The sequence below is a fragment of the Tursiops truncatus genome, chromosome 1 (genome assembly GCF_011762595.2).
Source record: "Tursiops truncatus isolate mTurTru1 chromosome 1, mTurTru1.mat.Y, whole genome shotgun sequence".
Taxonomy (NCBI): Eukaryota; Metazoa; Chordata; class Mammalia; order Artiodactyla; family Delphinidae; genus Tursiops; species Tursiops truncatus.
In genome coordinates this window covers 126,253,615-126,272,418 of record NC_047034.1, presented here as the reverse complement: position 1 = coordinate 126,272,418, position 18,804 = coordinate 126,253,615, and the positions used below count along the sequence as shown (strand labels likewise).

The 18,804-nt window shown below is 38.6% G+C and overlaps 1 protein-coding gene across 1 annotated transcript in view; it reads right to left on the bottom strand.

Moving 5' to 3' along the window:
- The window catches only part of C1H1orf141 (chromosome 1 C1orf141 homolog), a 39,068-nt gene extending 22,327 nt beyond the window's left edge, over window positions 1–16,741 (bottom strand). The window contains 3 exon segments of the mRNA XM_033851638.2: window positions 1,239–1,351; window positions 15,922–16,079; window positions 16,667–16,741. Coding sequence (XP_033707529.1) covers window positions 1,239–1,351; window positions 15,922–16,079; window positions 16,667–16,741 — 346 coding nt within the window.
- Window positions 16,742–18,804: the final 2,063 nt, after the last annotated feature.

The window sequence follows — 18,804 nt, the reverse complement described above, 5'->3', positions numbered from 1 at the left end:
TTAAACCATAGAGATTTAAAATACAGTTGGGTGATCTAATCTGTAAGACTGGATTAGATCACCCAAGGAGAAAGAATGTAGAAGCAGAGGCAGGCTCAGGATTGAGCTCTGAGCAAATACAGTATTTTAAGGATGGAGAAGAGAAATTAAAAAGAGAGACTGAGAAAGGGTGAGATAGCAGAAAAACAGAGTTTTAAGCAGAAGGGAGTGATCAGCTAACTACAGTGGGACTGAGAGGTGGCAGAAAACTATCCTTTGGATTTAGCAACATGGAGATCACTGGTACTCTTAATCAGTGTAATTTCAGTAGAGTGGTGGAGGCAAGACCAATTTGGAGTAGGCTGAAGTTTGAACAAAAGTTGACAGAGTGGGCTTCCCTGGTGGCGCAGTGGTTGAGAGTCTGCCTGCCGATGCAGGGTACACGGGTTCGCGGCCCGGTCCGGGAAAATCCCACATGCCGCAGAGTGGCTAGGCCCGTGAGCCATGGCCGCTGAGCCTGTGCGTCTGGAGCCTGTGCTCCGCAACGGGAGAGGCCACAACAGTGAGAGGCCCATGTACCGCAAAAAAAAAAAAAAAAAAAATGTTGAGGGAGTAGAGACAGTATATGTAAACAAATCTTTTGAGGAATTAGATTACGAAGAGTCACAGAAATGAGGCAATATGGGGCAATGTGGATTCAAGGAGCCTCAGTCAGGGCTGTTGATGAGCATGACACAATTAGATGGGTTTTTTGATAATGCCAGGGAAAGAAAAACAAAGACAACATAAAACACTCAAATTTTCTGAGGCTCTATAACGCAGTTTCCTAGCTCACAGATTCCTGAAGTTTCTAGGAAAGTGAGTTCCTTTACAGTCCCTGTAAAGTAAATTTCTACTAAGTAAGATGTACAAGCTTGAGTGATTTTTTTAAAACAATTACAAGAAAACTCAGGGTTGAGCTGCAAGGAAATCCAGAGATTTTCTTTCCGGAAAAGTAAACATAAAAATATATTCTTAATTTGTGAATTGTACAAATGTCTATTCTGACATTTATCATCTCTTTCTCTTAGGAAATTCTTCTTTATAGCTCACTGACATCTTTCACACTTCAGTTATAACCCATAGGCTTTCAAGCAAATGCTTTCAACAGAAACATCAAATTATAAGAACTTATAAGACAAACATTAATAAATAATAAAGTATTTAATAAAAGAACTTCATTAATACATCAAAACAGAGATAAATATACAAAGCATTACCTATTGACTTGATTTCTTGAATTTTTATTTTTGTTGGTGCAAAGTGTGGTCTTAAATTTGACTTTTCAAAATCACTCTTTTTAGATTCAGGCATATTTTTGAAGGAGACATATCTGAAAGAAATAAAATTAATCTAAATTAAAATAATCAGAAAATTTACAAAACTAATCTAAAAAATAAATTTGGAGAAATGTGGTCAAGTCCCAGTTATATAGATTTGAATGTTATTGTTTTAATATATTATAGTATAAAGTGTAAAAGATTGGGACTGATTAAGCAGGAGCTAAAAATATTAGTGGTAATCACTGGAAACAGAGAGAGAAAAGTGCTGTTGTCATAGAATTGAGGGCACTCAGGAAACTATTGTTCACAAGCTAATTAACACTTTTAGAAAACTACATTGGAAATTTGTTAAATGAGATACTGGGGACATTGCCAAGCCTAGTCATAGTGGTGGTTTATGCAGTTAGGGTCAGCTCAGATTCCAGAATAGTATACCAGATAGGATCACAGAATCCATTTACTGTAAACAGAAATTTTTCTCCACTAAATTCTTTAAATGACTATTGAGGGTATGTAATTATAATAATTATATAATTTATGATATTTCTGACCTCTAAATGCTATGACTCAGACACTCACCTTTAGTTTATGTCATCCAGTCTCCCACCTTTTATTATCTATAGGTTGATGTCCTCCAGATTTATAGTACAGACCCCAAACTCTTCCCTGAGCTCCAGATTTATATATCCAACTGCTACATGATTTCTGCAGTTAGATATATCATGGGAATTTCAAACATATTCAAAACCAAATGTTTGCTTCCACTTCCTTTCCAATCTGTTCCTTCCCCAGGTTTTCTCATTTCCATTCAGCCAGAGGCTTAGGCCAAAAACTCTGCAATCATCTTTGACTTTTCTTTCTCTCGTTCCCCATATCTCGTTCCCGATATCTCAGCACATCTCATTGGACCTTTCTTTGAAATACACTCCAAATCTAACCACCTCTTTCCTCATCACATCTACCCTAGTCCAAGGCCCCTTCATCTCTCATCTGAACTACTTCTCTACATCCCTCGTCTTCTTCTATCTGCTCTCTCTGCTATCACTCTTGTGCCCAGCAGTATTTTCCCAATGCAACCATGGTGGCACCTGTAAAATATAAATGAGACTCTCATTTCCCTCCAACCGTTTCCTGTCACACTGAAATGAAATTCACAATTCTCATTGTAAGACAGAAACTTTCCTCCCAATTCTTGTATTTCCAAGTAGAGGAGCTTCCATTGAATGCCCCTCCAGGCCTCTCTCTGTGTGTCCCTTTACCCCTCTCCTCCACATGGAAGCAGAGTGAGTTTTTTGGCTGTTTGGCTTAAGGAAAGGAACTTATGCTCCCACGTAAGTACCTTGGCCCTTGCTCTCCCCTCTGCCTGTAATATTCTTCCCCTAGGTATTGCAAGGTTTACTCACTTAAATCATAAGAGATGTATTTCATAAGTCTTTACTCAAATTTCCATCTCTCCAGAAAGGTCTTTTTGTGCCCCCTCTCATCTAATATAGTAAATTATGGGAATCAATCTTAATTCCGTTAATTTACTATATTTTTCTTCACAGCATTTATCACTAGTGAATGTATATTATACATTCATTTGCTTGTTTATTTGTTATCTGTCTCTCCACCTTATCCTAGAATGCAAATTGAGGGCAGGGTCTTTGTTTTAGTCACCGTTGTATTCCTAGCACCTAGAACAGTGACTGGCACATAGTACACGTACAATAAATATTTGTTGAATGTATGAATTGTTTTGGTAAATTTTGATTGAACTCTCTTATAATCTTACAATTTCCAATGAGTTTTCAGTTTATTCTCTTTAGGTTTTTCAATAAACAATCATTTAATCTTCATAAAATAATTTATCTGTTCCTTTCAAAACATTTAAATTTGTATATTATGTTGTTATTTAATATCATTGGCAAGTACTTCCAGAATAGTTTGGCATACTAGTGAGAACGGGCATCCCTCTGTTTCTAATTTAAATGGGAATGTGTCAAAGATTCCACCCTAATGTTGTTGGCTATATAGTCTTGTTAAGGAGATGATTTTTTTATCCTTATCTTACTAAGGTATTTTTTCAAATACATTTGCAGAATATATAGAGATGTTCAGATATGGATTTCCTTACAGTGAACCAAAGAGCATGGGCTTTGAGGTTAGACCATACTTTGCATCTAAACTCTATGAAAACTTCTGCAGAATATTGAGTTTCTCTGAATCTCAGTCCCTCATATGCCAACTGAAGGTAGTATTTACCTCTTGGGGTTGTTACAAGAATTATTTACGTTAGATAGGCACCTGCCGCTCACTGCAGCCGCGGGGTGACGCCTTTTGCCCCAGGGATCTCCCCACTGCCCCGCGCCTTGGGACCTCCTGTTGAAGACATGGGCATTATCGAGACCCAGCGGAAGCCAGAGGAAGGGAGGAGAGAGAAGGTGATAAATTCCAGAATCACTCATTCATCCCCACGCGGCAATTCTGGGGAAAACCTATGCGTGGTAGTGGATGTGGCTTTTTTTTCCTTTTTCTGCCCCCTCTCAGCTCTAATCCCCACCGTCTGTTCAGTACCACAAATAGAACCTTCTGTTGGATGAAATAAAATCAAACACTGGGCTTTCAAATAACAAACAAACAAACAAAAAACATTAGATAATAGTGAAATGTAATAAAATAATTAGGAGGTGATGAGTTTTATCTTTTTTAGTATGTCACTGAATTTTTAGCTTACATATTTAATTTAAATAATGACTGTGTTTAATAACCATCTAACAAAATCCCTGAAGATTCAACAATCAGCTCTAACAAATTGTTGGGAGCTGGCTCTAGCACACCAATGATCCCATACCAGAAGAAAAAAAAAGATTAAAAGAGGGAAGAAGAGAAGGTGCGCTAGAGGAAGACCACACTCATCTCCCACTTACAGGCCAGGACAGGAAGAATCAAATTACTGGCCATACCCCTTTTCATTTCAGGTCACTAAACTGGCTGATATGGGGGAAGAGGAAACCACAACTAAAACGTAGGATCAAAATACTAAACTGGTCAGACTTTTAATAACCAAAAATGATCAGAGTGAAATTGGAGAAATAAACATAAAACTGCTTTATGTTTTATGTTCCCAAGTTGAGAAAGGCAGTGAAACAGTTAAGCTAATATTTTTATTTTAGATTTAAAAAAAATCTATATTTATAAGCGAGATACTGCAATGGTTTTATATTCTTGTGGTCAGACTTGAGGTTCAAAGCTATCTTTATAAAAAGAATTGGAACTATTCCATCTCTATGCTCAGAAACCATTTAAATACTTCTTTGAAACGTTGTAGTCACCCTGATACAGCTTCAAGACTCTGCTTTTTGTTTTTTCTTAATAAATTATTTTATTTCATTTATTTTTGGCTGTGTTGGGTCTTCCTTGCTGCGCACAGGCTTTCTCTAGTTGTGGTGAGCGGGGGTTACTCTTCGTTGCGGTGTGCAGGCATCTCATTGCAGTGGCTTCTCTTGTTGTGGAGCACGGGCTCTAGGCACGTGGGTTTCAGTAGTTGTGGAACATGGGCTCAGTAGTTGTGGCTCGCGGGCTCTAGAGCGCAGGCTCAGTAGTTGTGGCACACGGGCTTAGTTGCTCCGCGGCATCTTCCCGGACCAGGGCTTGAACCCGTGTCCCCTGCATTGGCAGGCAGATTCTTAACCACTGCACCCCAGGGAAATCCAAGACACTGCTTTTGTAAAACAGTTCTTTGACAATTTCTCAAAATTTTCTAGTTATTGATTTAGTTACATTTTCTTTTTCTTCTTGATTCTATTTTCATCATTCATATTTTCCCAGATTATCCACTAACAGACTCATGTTTCAAAGCAGCTCAGTTATATGAAGCACTCATTATAATTATTTTAATTTCTTCTACATCCATCATCATAGCTCCTTTCTCATTACTAATATTGTGCCTTTATGTTGTCTGTTTCTTCTCTTCAATTTCTTAAATTATGGTCATTTTAACATTCTTTGGGGAGGTCTTAAACATGCTAATTTTGCAAAATGTTCTTAAAGATTCAGTGTGCTTATGAGAGGAAAGCCAAAGTCTGGTGGAAGTACTGGGAGATGACAGCTTTGTTTTTTTTTACATCTTTATTGAAGTATAATTGCTTTACAGTGGTATGTTGGTTTCTGCTTTATAACAAAGTGAATCAGCTATACATATACATATATCCCCATATCTCCTCAATCTTGCATCTCCCTCCCATCCTCTCTATCCCACTCCTCTAGGTGGTCACAAAGCACCAAGCTGATCTCCCTGTGCTATGCAGCTGCTTCCCACTAGCTTTCTATTTTATATTTGATAGTGTATATATGTCCATGCCATCTCACTTCGTCCCAGCTTACCCTTCCCCCTCCCTGTGTACTCAAGTCCATTCTCTACGTCTGCGTCTTTATACCTGTTCTGCCCCTAGGCTCTTCAGAACCTTTTTCTTTTCTCTAGAATCCATATATATGTGTTAGCATATGGCATTTGTTTTTCCCTTTATGACTTACTTCACACTGTGACAGTCTCTACGTCCATCAACTTCACTACAAATAACTCAATTTCATTTCTTTTTATGGCTGAGTAATAGTCCATTGTATATATGTGCCACATCTTCTTTATCCATTCATCCAATGATGGACACTTAAGTTGCTTCCATGTCCTGCCTATTGTAAATAGTGCTGCAATGAACATTGTAGTACATGACTCTTTTTGAATTATGGTTTTCTCAGGGCATATGCCCAGTAATGGCATTGCTGGGTCATATGGTAGTTCTATTTTCAGTTTTTTAAGGAACTTCCATACTGTTCTCCATAGTGGCTGTATCAATTTACATTCCCACCAACAGTGAAAGAGGGTTCCCTTTTCTCCACACCCTCTCCAGCATTTATTGTTTGTAGATTTTTTGATGATGGCCATTCTGACTGATGTGAGGTGATACCTCATTGTAGTTTTGATTTGCATTTCTCTAATGATTAGTGATATTGAGCATCCTTTCACGCATTTGTTGGCAATCTGTATATCTTCTTTGGAGAAATGTCTATTTAGGTCTTCTGCCCATTTTTGGATTGGGTTGTTTGTTTTTTTGATATTGAGCTGCATGAGCTGCTTGTAAAATTTAGAGATTAATCCTTTGTCAGCTGCTTCATTAGCAAATATTTTCTCCCATTCTGAGGGTTGTCTTTTCATCTTGTTTACAGTTTCCTTTGCTGTGCAAAAGCTTTTAAGTTTCATTGGGTCCCATTTGTTTATTTTTGTTTTTATTTCCATTTCTCTAGGAGGTGGGTCAAAAAGGATCTTGTTGTGATTTATGTCATAGACTGTTCTGCCTATGTTTTCCTCTAAGAGTTTTATAGTGTCTGGCCTTACATCTAGGCCTTTAATCCATTTTGAGTTTATTTTTGTGTATGGTGTTAGGGAGGTTTCTAACTTCATTCTTTTTTTTTAAATTTTTATTTATTTATTTTTGGCTGCTTTCGGTCTTTGTTGCTGCGCGCAGGCTTTCTCCAGTTGCCGCAAGTGGGGCTACTCTTTGTTGTGGCGCACGGGCTTCTCATTGCACTGGCTTCTCTTGTTGTGGAGCACCGGCTTCTCTTGTTGTGGAGCACCGGCTCTAGGCGTGAGGACTTCAGTAGTTGTGGCACGTGGGTTCAGCAGCTGTGGCTCACGGGCTCTAGAGAGCAGGCTCAGTAGTTGTGGCACACGGGCTTAGTTGCTCCGCGGCATGTGGGATCTTCCTAGACCAGGGATCTAACCTGTGTCCCCTGCATTGGCAGGCAGACTCTCAACCACTGTGCCACCAGGGGAGTCCCTAACTTCATTCTTTTACATGTAGCTGTCCAGTTTTACCAGAAAAGAGGCTGTCTTTTCTCCATTGTATATTCTCGCCTGCTTTATCAAAAATAAGGTGACCATATGTGTGTGGGTTTAATCTCTGGGATTTCTATCCTATTCCATTGATCTATATTCCTTTTTTTGTGCCAGTACCATACTGTCTTGATTCCTGTAGCTTTGTAGTATAGTTTGAAGTCCAGGAGCCTGATTCTTCCTGCTCTGTTTTTCTTTCTCAAGATTGCTTTGGCTATTCAGGGTCTTTTGTGTTTCCATACAAATTGTGATTTTTTTTTGTTCTAGTTCTGTGAAAAATGCCACTGGTAGTTTGATAGGGATTGCACTGAATCTGTAAATTGCTTTGGGTAGTAATTTTCACAATGTTGATTCTTCCAATCCAAGAACATGGTATATCTCTCCATCTGTTTGTATCATCTTTAATTCCTTTCATCAGTGTCTTATAGTTTACTGCATACAGGTCTTTTGTCTCCTTAAGTAGGTTTATTTCTGGTATTTTATTCTTTTTGTTGCAATGGTAAATGGGAGTGTTTCCTTAATTTCTCTTTTAGATTTTTCATCATTAGTATATAGGAATGCAAGAGAATTCTGTGCAATAATTTTGTATCCTGCTACTTTACCACATTCATTGATTAGCTCTAGTAGTTTTCTGGTAGCATCTTTAGGGTTCTGTATGTATAGTATCATGTCATCTGCAAACAGTGACAGCTTTACTTCTTTTCTGATTTGGATTCCTTTTATTTCTTTTTCTTGTCTGATTGCTATGGCTAAAACTTCCAAAACTATGTTGAATAACAGTGGTGAGAGTGGGCAACTTTGTCTTGTTCCTGATCTTAGAGGAAATGGTTTCAGTTTTTCACCATTGAGAATGATGTTGGCTGTGGGTTTGTCATATATGGCCTTTATTATGTTGAGGAAAGTTCCCTCTATGCCTACTTTCTGTGGGGTTTTATCATAAGTGGGTGTTGAATTTTGTCAAAAGCTTTTTCTGCATCTATTGTGATGATCATATGGTTTTTCTCCTTCAATTTGTTAAGATGGTGTATCACATTGGTTGATTTGCATATATTGAAGAATCCTTGCATTCCTGGGATAAACCCCACTTCGTCATGGTGTATGCTCCTTTTAATGTGCTGTTGGGTTCTGTTTGCTAGTATTTTGTTGAGGATTTTTGCATCTATGTTCATCAGTGATATTGGCCTGTAGTTTTCTTTCTTTGTGACATCTTTGTCTGGTTTTGGTATCAGGGTGATGGTGGCCTGGTAGAATGAGTTGGGGAGTGTTCCTCCCTCTGCTATATTTTGGAAGACTTTAAGAAAGATGGGTGTTATCTCTTCTCTAAATGTTTGGTAGAATTCGCCTGTGAAGCCATCTGGTCCTTGGCTTTTTTTTGTTGGAAGATTTTTAATCGCAGTCTCAATTTCAGTACTTATGACTGGTCTGTTTATATTTTCTATTTCTTCCTGGTTCAGTCTTGGAAGTTTGTACTTTTCTAAGAATTTGTCCATTTCTTCCAGGTTATCCATTTTATTGGCTACAGTTGCTTGCAGTAATCTCTCATGATCCTTTGTATTTCTGCAGTGTCAGTTGTTTCTTCTCCTTTTTCATTTCTAATTCTGTTGTTTTGAGTCTTCTCCCTTTTTTTCTTGATGAGTCTGGCTAATGGTTTATCAATTTTGTTTATCGTCTCAAAGAACCAGCTTTTAGTTTTATTGATCTTTCCTATTGTTTCCTTCATTTCTTTTTCATTTATTTCTAATCTGATCTTTATGATTTCTTTCCTTCTGCTAACTTTGGGGTTTTTTGTTCTTCTTTCTCTAATTGCTTTAGGTGTAAGGTTAAGTTGTTTATTTGAGATGTTTCTTGTTTCTTGAGGTAGGATTGTATTGCTATAAACTTCCCTCTTAGAACTGCTTTTGCTGCATCCCATAGGTTTTGGGTCGTCGTGTTTTTATTGTCATTTGTTTCTAGGTATTTTTTTATTTCCTCTTTGATGTCTTCAGTGATCTCTTGGTTATTAAGTAGTGTATTGTTTAGCCTCCATGTATTTGTATTTTTTACAGATTTTTTCCCGTAATTGATATCTAATCTCATAGCATTGTGGGATCTTCACAGACCGGGGCACAAACCCGTGTCCCCTGCATCGGCAGGTGGACTCTCAACCACTGTGCCACCAGGGAAGCCCAGCACTGGGTTTTCATACAATATGAGGAATGAAACTGGAGTTATAAATTTGGTAGGTTAGTTCACTAGCATAAATTTATAAATCTGGTTTTTGTAAGTTGTATTGGTTTGGGGCTGCTTGAATGTTTAAAAATTCATCCTTTTCCCTCTCCCACTTTTTTTGTCTTATAGTTAGAAAAATTCCCTGTGAAATTACATCCTGTTGCAGTTGACTTAAAGGGAATACAAGTAAAGGCCTTGATTTGTGCTGCATGGGCTGGAATTAAAGGAAGGCTGCTGCATGTGTCTGGAATGGACCATTGAAGTTCCACTGGCAAACAAAGGAAGAAACCCAGAGAAAAGTACAGCTCAGATGGGAGGATGGGGGTTGAGCTAAAGCTGCCTCTTCCCAACTTGAAATCTCGTATGGACCACTTACATGGTAATCTTTGGAATGTTTTATGTTTTTATAGAACAGCCACTTTGAGGTGGAAGTCCAGAATTTCATTCAGACACCATGGGAAAATTTCAAATGCATTTTTGTGTAATAAAGATACCCAGTTTGGATCTTTATTTTATTCATATTTAATTTAAATTTGGATAAAAATATTTCTCCAAGTCCCTCAGAAAGAATAAATAAGCAGTTTACATTCTAAAGTCTTTCATGTCCAAAAACTTGTCTTTCTTTTGTTCTCAAATATAAATGATGATTCATCCGAATAGCAGATTCCTGGATTGACATTTTGTTAGAAGTTGAAAATGGCTTACTATTTTCTAGCCTCAGAGATGCAGATGAGACATATGAAACTGATTTGCTATCCTTTCCTTTGTAATTAACTGCTTTTTTCCTGTGCCTTTGGAATTGGGTAATTTTACCATAAGTCTAGCACTTAGTAACACTTTTGATTTGAAGATTCAAGTCTGTCTTAAACAAAGGGCACTTTTTTCTTATATTTCTTTGATTATTTCCTCACCATCTGTTTCTTACTCTCCTGCTTTATGTATTAAATATATATTTTCATACTGAGTATCCTGAATGTATCTACATGTCTCTCTTCTGATTTCCATTTTTTGGTGTTTTTATAAGATTGTGCCTTTATTTGATCTTCTAGATTACCAATTCAGTCTTCATCTGTATTCTATTTTTAATTTCCCTACTCAGGTTTTGATTCAAAAATGTCTATTATTTTTCAAATACCCTTTTCTCCTGTTTACTGTCCTTAAGAGAGATATTTTCTAAAGTTCTCTTCTGTTTCCTCCCATAAGTCTGCCTCGTTAGGAGTCAGGTACCTGTTCTGATTGTTTGGCTTCATCTCTATCCTTCATGTGAGTCCCCTTAAATGACCTGTGGTTTCTCTTTACTCATTTCAGTGAGTGTGGGTTCTTGCAGCACCTATGAAGGTCAGGCTATTTGGGACTCAGGTAGTATCAGGCAGTGAGAGAAGATTCTTTTGCAGTGATCAGTGGTAAACAAGCTGTCATGAGAGGGTCTCACATGGCAGCTGAGGGAGTGAGAAATGAAGAGGCCTCCAGAAATGGTTCTCAAACCTCTAGTTGTATATTAGAACCATCCGGGGTGCTCTGAAAAATTACCTATGCCCAGACTCTTCCCTACTAGTTAAATCACAATCTCTAGGGCAGGGCTCAGTGCATTTTCCAAATACTCTGAAGTGAGCAGCCACTGCTGAGAAGCTTTGCGGGAGAGTCTCAGGTTTCTCCAGGTATGAGCAATAAGTGGGAGTCCTCTTCCAGCTGGAGGGAAGAGGAACCATCCAGCCCAGAAGTGAAGCTCTCGCCACAGAGAGCTAGAGGAGGCAGGGCTGTTACCTGCCCAGAATCCTCGTGGGGCCTTTAAAGAACCTGTGCCCAGGTAAGGGAGAAGTTGTGTGGGTAGCAGCAAGCAAGGCATGAATCTCTGTTTTCACTTACTTAAATGCCTCCTTCTCCTTTCTGCTCCTGTCCCTCCCCAACCCACCTACCTATTATAAGTCATACTTTACCTAGGATTTTATCGTCGAAATGATTGCCATATGTAAACATGGCTCGTGTATCTCATTACTATCTTATTTATTTATTTATTCATTTTTGGCTGTGTTGGGTCTTCGTTGCTGCACGCGGGCTTTCCCTAGTTGCAGCGAGCGGGGGCTACTCTTTGTTGTGGTGTGCGGGCTTTTCATGTGGAATTTGACCAATTAAATTTCACTATAGGCTCTTACCATAGTCTCTATATTTCATTATCTTTCCTTATGCAAGTTTATCCTTCTGTCGTAAAAATATTTCTGAAAGGAATATTATTTTGAATTTATTTTTAGGAAAATAATTCTTCTAATGAGAAGACCCTATTAATCTAAATCTGTCTACTTACTCCTAAATTGTTTCCTATTTCTTACCACTTAATAAATGGTAAATTTGCCATTTTCATCTGATAATCCAGTACTGAATGCTTAGGTTTTTTTTTTTTTTTTTTGCGGTACGCAGGCCTCTCACTGTTGTGGCCTCTCCCGTTGCGGAGCACAGGCTCCGGACGCACAGGCTCAGCGGCCATGGCTCACAGGCCCAGCCGCTTCGCGGCACGTGGGATCTTCCCAGACCGGGGCATGAACCCATGTCCCCTGCATCGGCAGGCGGACTCTCAACCACTGCGCCACCAGGGAAGCCGAAGTATGGCTCTTCTGTAAAAGGTCCAATTATGAAAAGTTGCAAAGAAGAGTAGATTTGGTGTTTACTGACAAATCTTAAAGACTATATACAAATGAAAGGCAAAAGACTGAGATTTTTGAATGATTATAAAACTCTCTCTGTATCAGGAAAGTAATCCTAGGAAAGTCCTTCCAGCAAATTCTGGGTATTTGTGGCCATCACCTTTATCAGTTCCCTTTTATCCGAGAAAAATGCAGAAATCCTGAGATAATAGTTACATGGAAAAGATGTCTCTGGGAGTAACTGAAAAAGAAGCCCTATGCATTTTAATGGTTTTCAATCCTAGCTTTATGTAAGAATCATCTGGGAAAATCTTTAAAATAGTAATGCCTAGGACCTACTCCAAACTAATTAAAGTTGAATCCAATTACTTTAAAGCTTCCCAGGTAATACTAACATGCAGGTGGGTTGAAAACCACTGCTCTGAAAACAAAGCTCAGCTACAAATCGGGTAGCACCAGGTTGAGCGTTGCTATGATATTAAGCAAGCCAAGGAGAAACATGGAACGGATGTCAGTGTTGGGCAGCATGGTTATAGTGGGACACAGCTAGAGGAGGGACTCATCCAGCTAGAGGATGATGACCCAGGACCATCAGTGTCAGCATCACCTGGAAACTTACTAGACATGCAAATTATTAGGCCCCAGCCCAGACCTACAGAATCAAAAACTCTGCCAGTGGGGGCCCCCAATCTGTGTTTTAACTAGTCCTCCATGTTTGAGAATCACTGGGCTAGAGCAGGGTTTCTCCATCATTACTGTCCATGGGAATCACCTGGGGGATCTTGTTAACTGCAGCTGTCATCTGGGATGAGGTCAGAGATTCTGCATTTCAAACAAGCTGCCAGGTGATGCCAGTGCTGCTGGATGGAAGATAACACTTTGAATAGCAAGAGACCAGAGATCAACAATGAAAGAGGCATGCAGTTACCAGGAGTTACTATGGTACTGGTGGTGGTGGTTATGATGTAAGGCTTAGGCTAAGCTGAAAGCTGTGTGACTCAGATCTGACATCTTGGGTTAGTGTAGGAGTGAGGTTTGTGAGCACTGGTGGAGGCTGGTATCCTGTTATAATTAACGTAACTTATAAGACCAGGAGCTGCATCTCAAGATTTGGAGGAATTAAATCTGTGCAATATAGCCAGTGTAATCAGCATATCATTGTTGATATGGGGAAAAAACTTACCACCTTATGCTCTGTTATTTAAGTAATCGTTCCTCTATGGCTGAAAAAGGACTCACTGCAAGATGATTGGCTTCCTAGAACAGGCAGTTCCTGGAGATACTATAAATTCTAATAAAAGGTTCGGTTCTCTGAGGAGCCCCCATAATTTTTAATGACCTCTTTTGCTATTTAATGATATTTCTAAAATCCAAATCTGAGTATGCACTGCCCTGTTTAAACCCTGCAGCAGCTCCTCACTGAAGGAGATTGGCCAGAGTGCTTTACTTGGCTCATAAGGCCTTGGTGATCTGGCCTTTATTTACCCCTTTAGCCTCATTTCTTACCAATCCATCTCCAGTCTCTACCCCATATCCCTATCAAGTCTAGCAACACTGAACTACTTTTGGTTCCTCAAATGAGCTGGGCTTTCCTTTGCCTCTGGCTGACCCTTTGTTCATGTTATTGCCTTGGCCTGGAATCAATTTCTCTCTCTTAAATCTTGTTGCCTCTTCATTAACTCCCTGGGTCTCACCTGAGGGGCCACCTCCTCTAGGAAACTTGCAGATCCTCACATTAGGAATCTCTCTGTGGCAACTGGTGTTTGCCCATTTGCTTATCTGAATCTCTATTGAAGAGATAATATTTCACTCTTGCTGTCATATGCCTAGAGTATAGTAGTCATTCAGTAAACACTTGTAGAATAAAATCAATAAATTAAAATTACAGTTGTATGGGATAGCAGAGCTACTGTTAACAAAAATTAAAATGAAGTTGTAAGAATTCTTTATTTGAACTTGGTTTAGGGCCAATCATTCAAGCATGAGTGACAGTACAGAATTGCCACAAAGCTACTTGAAGAGAGGCAACTGTTAGAAGTGGTCTTAAAAGCAAAACTCGGAGCCTAGATATGCTGCCAGTTGGACTTATCTGTATGTACTTGATCCTCTTCATTTCTTCAACCAAATTTTCTTTCTTTTGGCCTAGGTTACACCCTAATTCTTGTGTAAATTCTTGACATTTTCCTGTACTTGTGTGTGTGTGTGTGTGTGTGTGTGTGTGTGTGTGATAGTTTTGGTCCTCTGAGCACCGAGCAAGCAAAATCTACTTGGTCTTTGAATCTTGAAACTATGTGCCTGTTTGTCTTTATTTTGGACTCTGATTTCAAACTTCAACTTAGCCAGACTTAAGCAACTCAAAAGGAACATTACTCAGCTATTGATATCCTCACTAAAGACAGGATCAATGATGCCTTTATAAACTACAGAAAGGAAAGGGAAAGCAACAGTATCATCCTGGAAAATACTGTCATAAAACACACTGCACGTTATCTTTAAATGTGTCTAATGGGTCAATAGCCATATATTATGCTATCTCATAATGGTATACATATATATAAATTCAAAAATATAAATATATACAAATATAAAATATATATAATTAAAATTATATAATACATGATATATAATAAGACATTATTTTTCCCTTCTCTACATGCCCAACTTCCATTTTATGCAACTTTTTCTATGTATTATTAAAATATTCTATTTTAACATGGATAGTTCTATAAATGATTTCAAAGTAAAAGTATTGGCTTTTATCGGCTGTACATAAAAACAAAATAGTAGTGAAAGAAGTTTGTGATAAAGCTGAATTTCATAAACCACTAATATTTATTTGTGTTAGGAACAAACTCCTTTTTCTTATGGCTGCACAATGGAAACATGTTCTGACATCCTGGTAAATCATAAACAACAAAAATCTGAGTAAACTGTATTTTGAGTCCAAATGATCTTGTTTTACTTTAGATTAAGACATATTTGTCCAATTGTCTTCTGGACGCCATCACCTAGATGCTCCACAGGCATCTAAAATTTAACATATCCAAAATAAAGCTCAGCATTTCTCACTCTAATCTCTTATCCACTCCAATCTGCTTTTCATCCTATGATCTCCACCTAAGTACAAAACACCAAAGTACATCTAGTCACCAAGACCAAAAGCTGGAAATCATTCTGTTGAATGTGGTAGTGATAAGAGCATAGGCTCGGAAATCAGACTGCTATGTCTAAATCCAGCTTCTGCCACGTGTTAGCTTTGTGACTTTGGGCAACTTATTTTACCTCATCAAGACTTGGGTTTGGCATCTGTAAAACTGCACTTAATACAGTGATTTACTACAGAATAAATGAGGTAAGAACACACTACCACCAATGTCCAACTGATTTGAAGTCCTATTGATTCTGTACCTGAGTATTTCTTTCGTCTGGGCTCTCCTCCACATTTCTGATGCCTAGAAACTTATATAACATTACATACACACACAATGCCAGTGAAAGACCAATTATTACATATTCAGGCTACCCCTTGTAAGTACACAGAGAAACGGCCTTACTTAGTTTTCTAGGCCTACTTTTTTTTTGCAGTATGTTGGTTAAAGTTTGAAATAAATCCTGACATTAATTTGGGGCGATATAGTAAAGCTCAAGAAGTCTTTCTTTAAAAGTCTGGAATTATAATTACTATATACAATTATCATCTGCAATAGTGAAATATTATAATTAATATTTTATAAACTAGCAATATTCAGAATGCTAATCTAGCATATTGTAACTCATAACCATTATGAAATATACATGCTTGACAAAGCTTACATTTAATATAGATTGCATAATCTAAGACAAATATAAAATAATGCTTTAAAAGTTCAAACTGAAAGTTTGAGGTAGTTATGACGATTACCTTTTTGTTTTTTTAATGCCATATGATCTGTCTTTTGTGATCTTTGATTCTGCCTCAGATATGGAGGTAGCAATATCCTTTTCAAATTCCAACTGAAAATCAAATGTCAGGGGTTTCACTGAAATCTTTTTCTTTACTTCACTCTGAAGGAAGTTTTTCTGCAGCAAATCCAAAACATAACTCAGTGAAAAAGGGAGCACTTTTCATATAAGGCAAATCCGGTATGGAAAGGACAAAATTAATCTCACTTCATACATACACACACTCACACACAGAATTTATGTGGCAGGCAACAATGGAAAAATAATGCAGACTGAAAATTGGAGGCCTTGTGTACCAACTCTTTTTCTATCTATGAAATGAGGGTGTTGGACTAGATGATCATGAAGGCTCCCTCCAAAATCCAAAGTCCAGAATTTAAGAACGACCTATATATTTAGGAAAGACAATATTGATACATAGAGTTATTGGAATTATAGCTGGCAGCTCTCTCCAACCTGCTCTTCTCCCTGGAGCCACACACATGGTGGAACATGAGCCAGAAATAGAGTTAAGAAAGCAATCGAAAGAGAACTTTGTTCAAGTATTTATACAGATGGACTGAAGAGGGAAAAGCGTAAAGCTGAAGAGCGAGTTAAGGAGCCGAAAATCTTCTTTAAAACATTCTCTCAGAGCACAGCACAGAGGCATAAAGAGATAAAAACCTTTTAATGGAAAATTGAATTTTAGCCTATATTTTACAAACCTTTGCTCTTATGGCCAAGAGTGCCTTTGCTTGCTCATCCAGAATATCTAACTTCTCTAAGATTTTTTTTGCCATTGTCAGTCAGTAAATTCCTATTTTAAAAGGAGGGGAAAAAATAATAAATCTCCAAAGCAATTAAATTTAAACATATAATCAATTATTTAGGCATAAATTAAGAGATCCACTTTTACATTACTGTTTTAGGTAAAGAAAAGAACTGTATAGATCATGGAATAAACCACAGAATTGCAGAGGTACCCAAGTTTTTTAGATAGAAGCTCATATGATCAGAATTCCCGGAAGCATGTGGGCCCCAGGAATTTTTTTTTTTTTTTTTTTTTTTTTCCGGTACGCGGGCCTCTCACTGCTGTGGCCTCTCCCGTTGCCGAGCACAGGCTCCGGACGCGCAGGCTTAGCGGCCATGGCTCACGGGCCCAGCCGCTTCGCGGCACGTGGAATCTTCCCGGACCGGGGCACGAAGCCGTGTCCCCCGCATCGGCAGGCGGACTCTCAACCACTGCGCCACCAGGGAAGCCCAGGAATTTTTAAATGTATGATAAAGGTGAGTTGGAGAAAGTTCAAGATTACTGTATGAGAACCAGATGTGACTCATACCTGAAGCAAGGGCATGCAGCTTGATTTATACCTATTTTCTTTTTGTCATGATTTAATTTTAATGAAAGTAAATAAGAAGAGCTCACATTTACAGAGTTAATTACATTCAAATTAAATTGGTCAATGGGGGCTTCCCTGGTGGCGCAGTGGTTGAGAGTCCGCCTGCCGATGCAGGGGACACGGGTTCGTGCCCCGGTCCGGGAAGATCCCACATGCCGCGGAGTGGTTGGGCCCGTGAGCCATGGCCGCTGAGCCTGCGCGTCCGGAGCCTGTGCTCCGCAACGGGAGAGGCCACAACAGTGAGAGGCCCGCGTACCAAAAATAAATAAATAAAATAAATTGGTCAATGATCCAAAACTGTTAATACAGCACTTAGAAGACAAACAGTCACACAGAAGGAGCAGCAACCAAACTGGTGAGGTTCTGTTGCCATAATAGTTCTTACTTTCCAGTTAATTAATTTGCTGAAAATTTCATCTGGGGTCAGATGGTCCACATTAGTTTTGGGGACCTGAGTGTTAGCCATCAGGACTTGGTCTAATTTATTTCCACTTTCAGATGAGAAAATTAAAAGCCACAAAATACCTTACAATGCAATACAAATAGCTAGGGGCAGAGTGGAGGCAAGGATCAGGAATATTAACCCAATCTCCCTCTATTTTATTTATTTTAAAAATTTGAGTAGACATTTATGCATTTGACATATTTTTGCTCAGTGAATTGAATGGGCTCCAGCGGCATTTAAATGTAAAAGTTCACAGAAAGTATTGAATTCATTAATATTTCTAATGAACATCAATGTCAACACTAAGGTTCTTTCTAGCTCAAAAAATTTTATGCGATGTCTCCCATATTGTATATTATTCAATCAATATCACACAAAGACAATAAAGCATGAAAAGACAACAATTAAGAATCCTATGCCAGGAGGGGTGGGATAGGGAGGGTGGGAGGGAGCCGCAAGAGGGAGGGGATATGGAAACATATGTATATGTATAACTTAGTTATAAAGCAGAAACTAACACACAGTTGTAAAGCAATATACCCCAAAAAAGATGTTAAAAAAAAAGTACAAAAGAATAAACTACTTAGGAATTAAAAAAAAAAAAGAATCCTATGCCAAAAGCTCATATTATTTTGTACTTGGTTTCTTTTAGCTCTCTTTTCTACTTTCTTTCCTTTACTACCTATTGCCCTGGGAATGAATTCCTGGTGCTCTGCTAGTGTCTTTCCATCCCAGCATGCCCTCTGACATTTTGCTACATCTAAATACTTCACCTCTGTCCCATGATGTAATCCAATGTGACAAAGGGCTTTTGTGGGCTATGAGGCTGCGGGCAGATAGCCTGCCTTGTTGTGAACCACATAACCTTTGGTTGCAGGTTGGAAAGGAGAGAGGCAGGGCAAGGGTGTTAGCACAGTGTGAATGCCTCAGACCTCTGGGTCTCCTACAGGAGAGGAGGGGAGAGATTTTGGAAGAGAATAGAGATTATCTGGATGCTATATACTGTCTTTTCAGATTC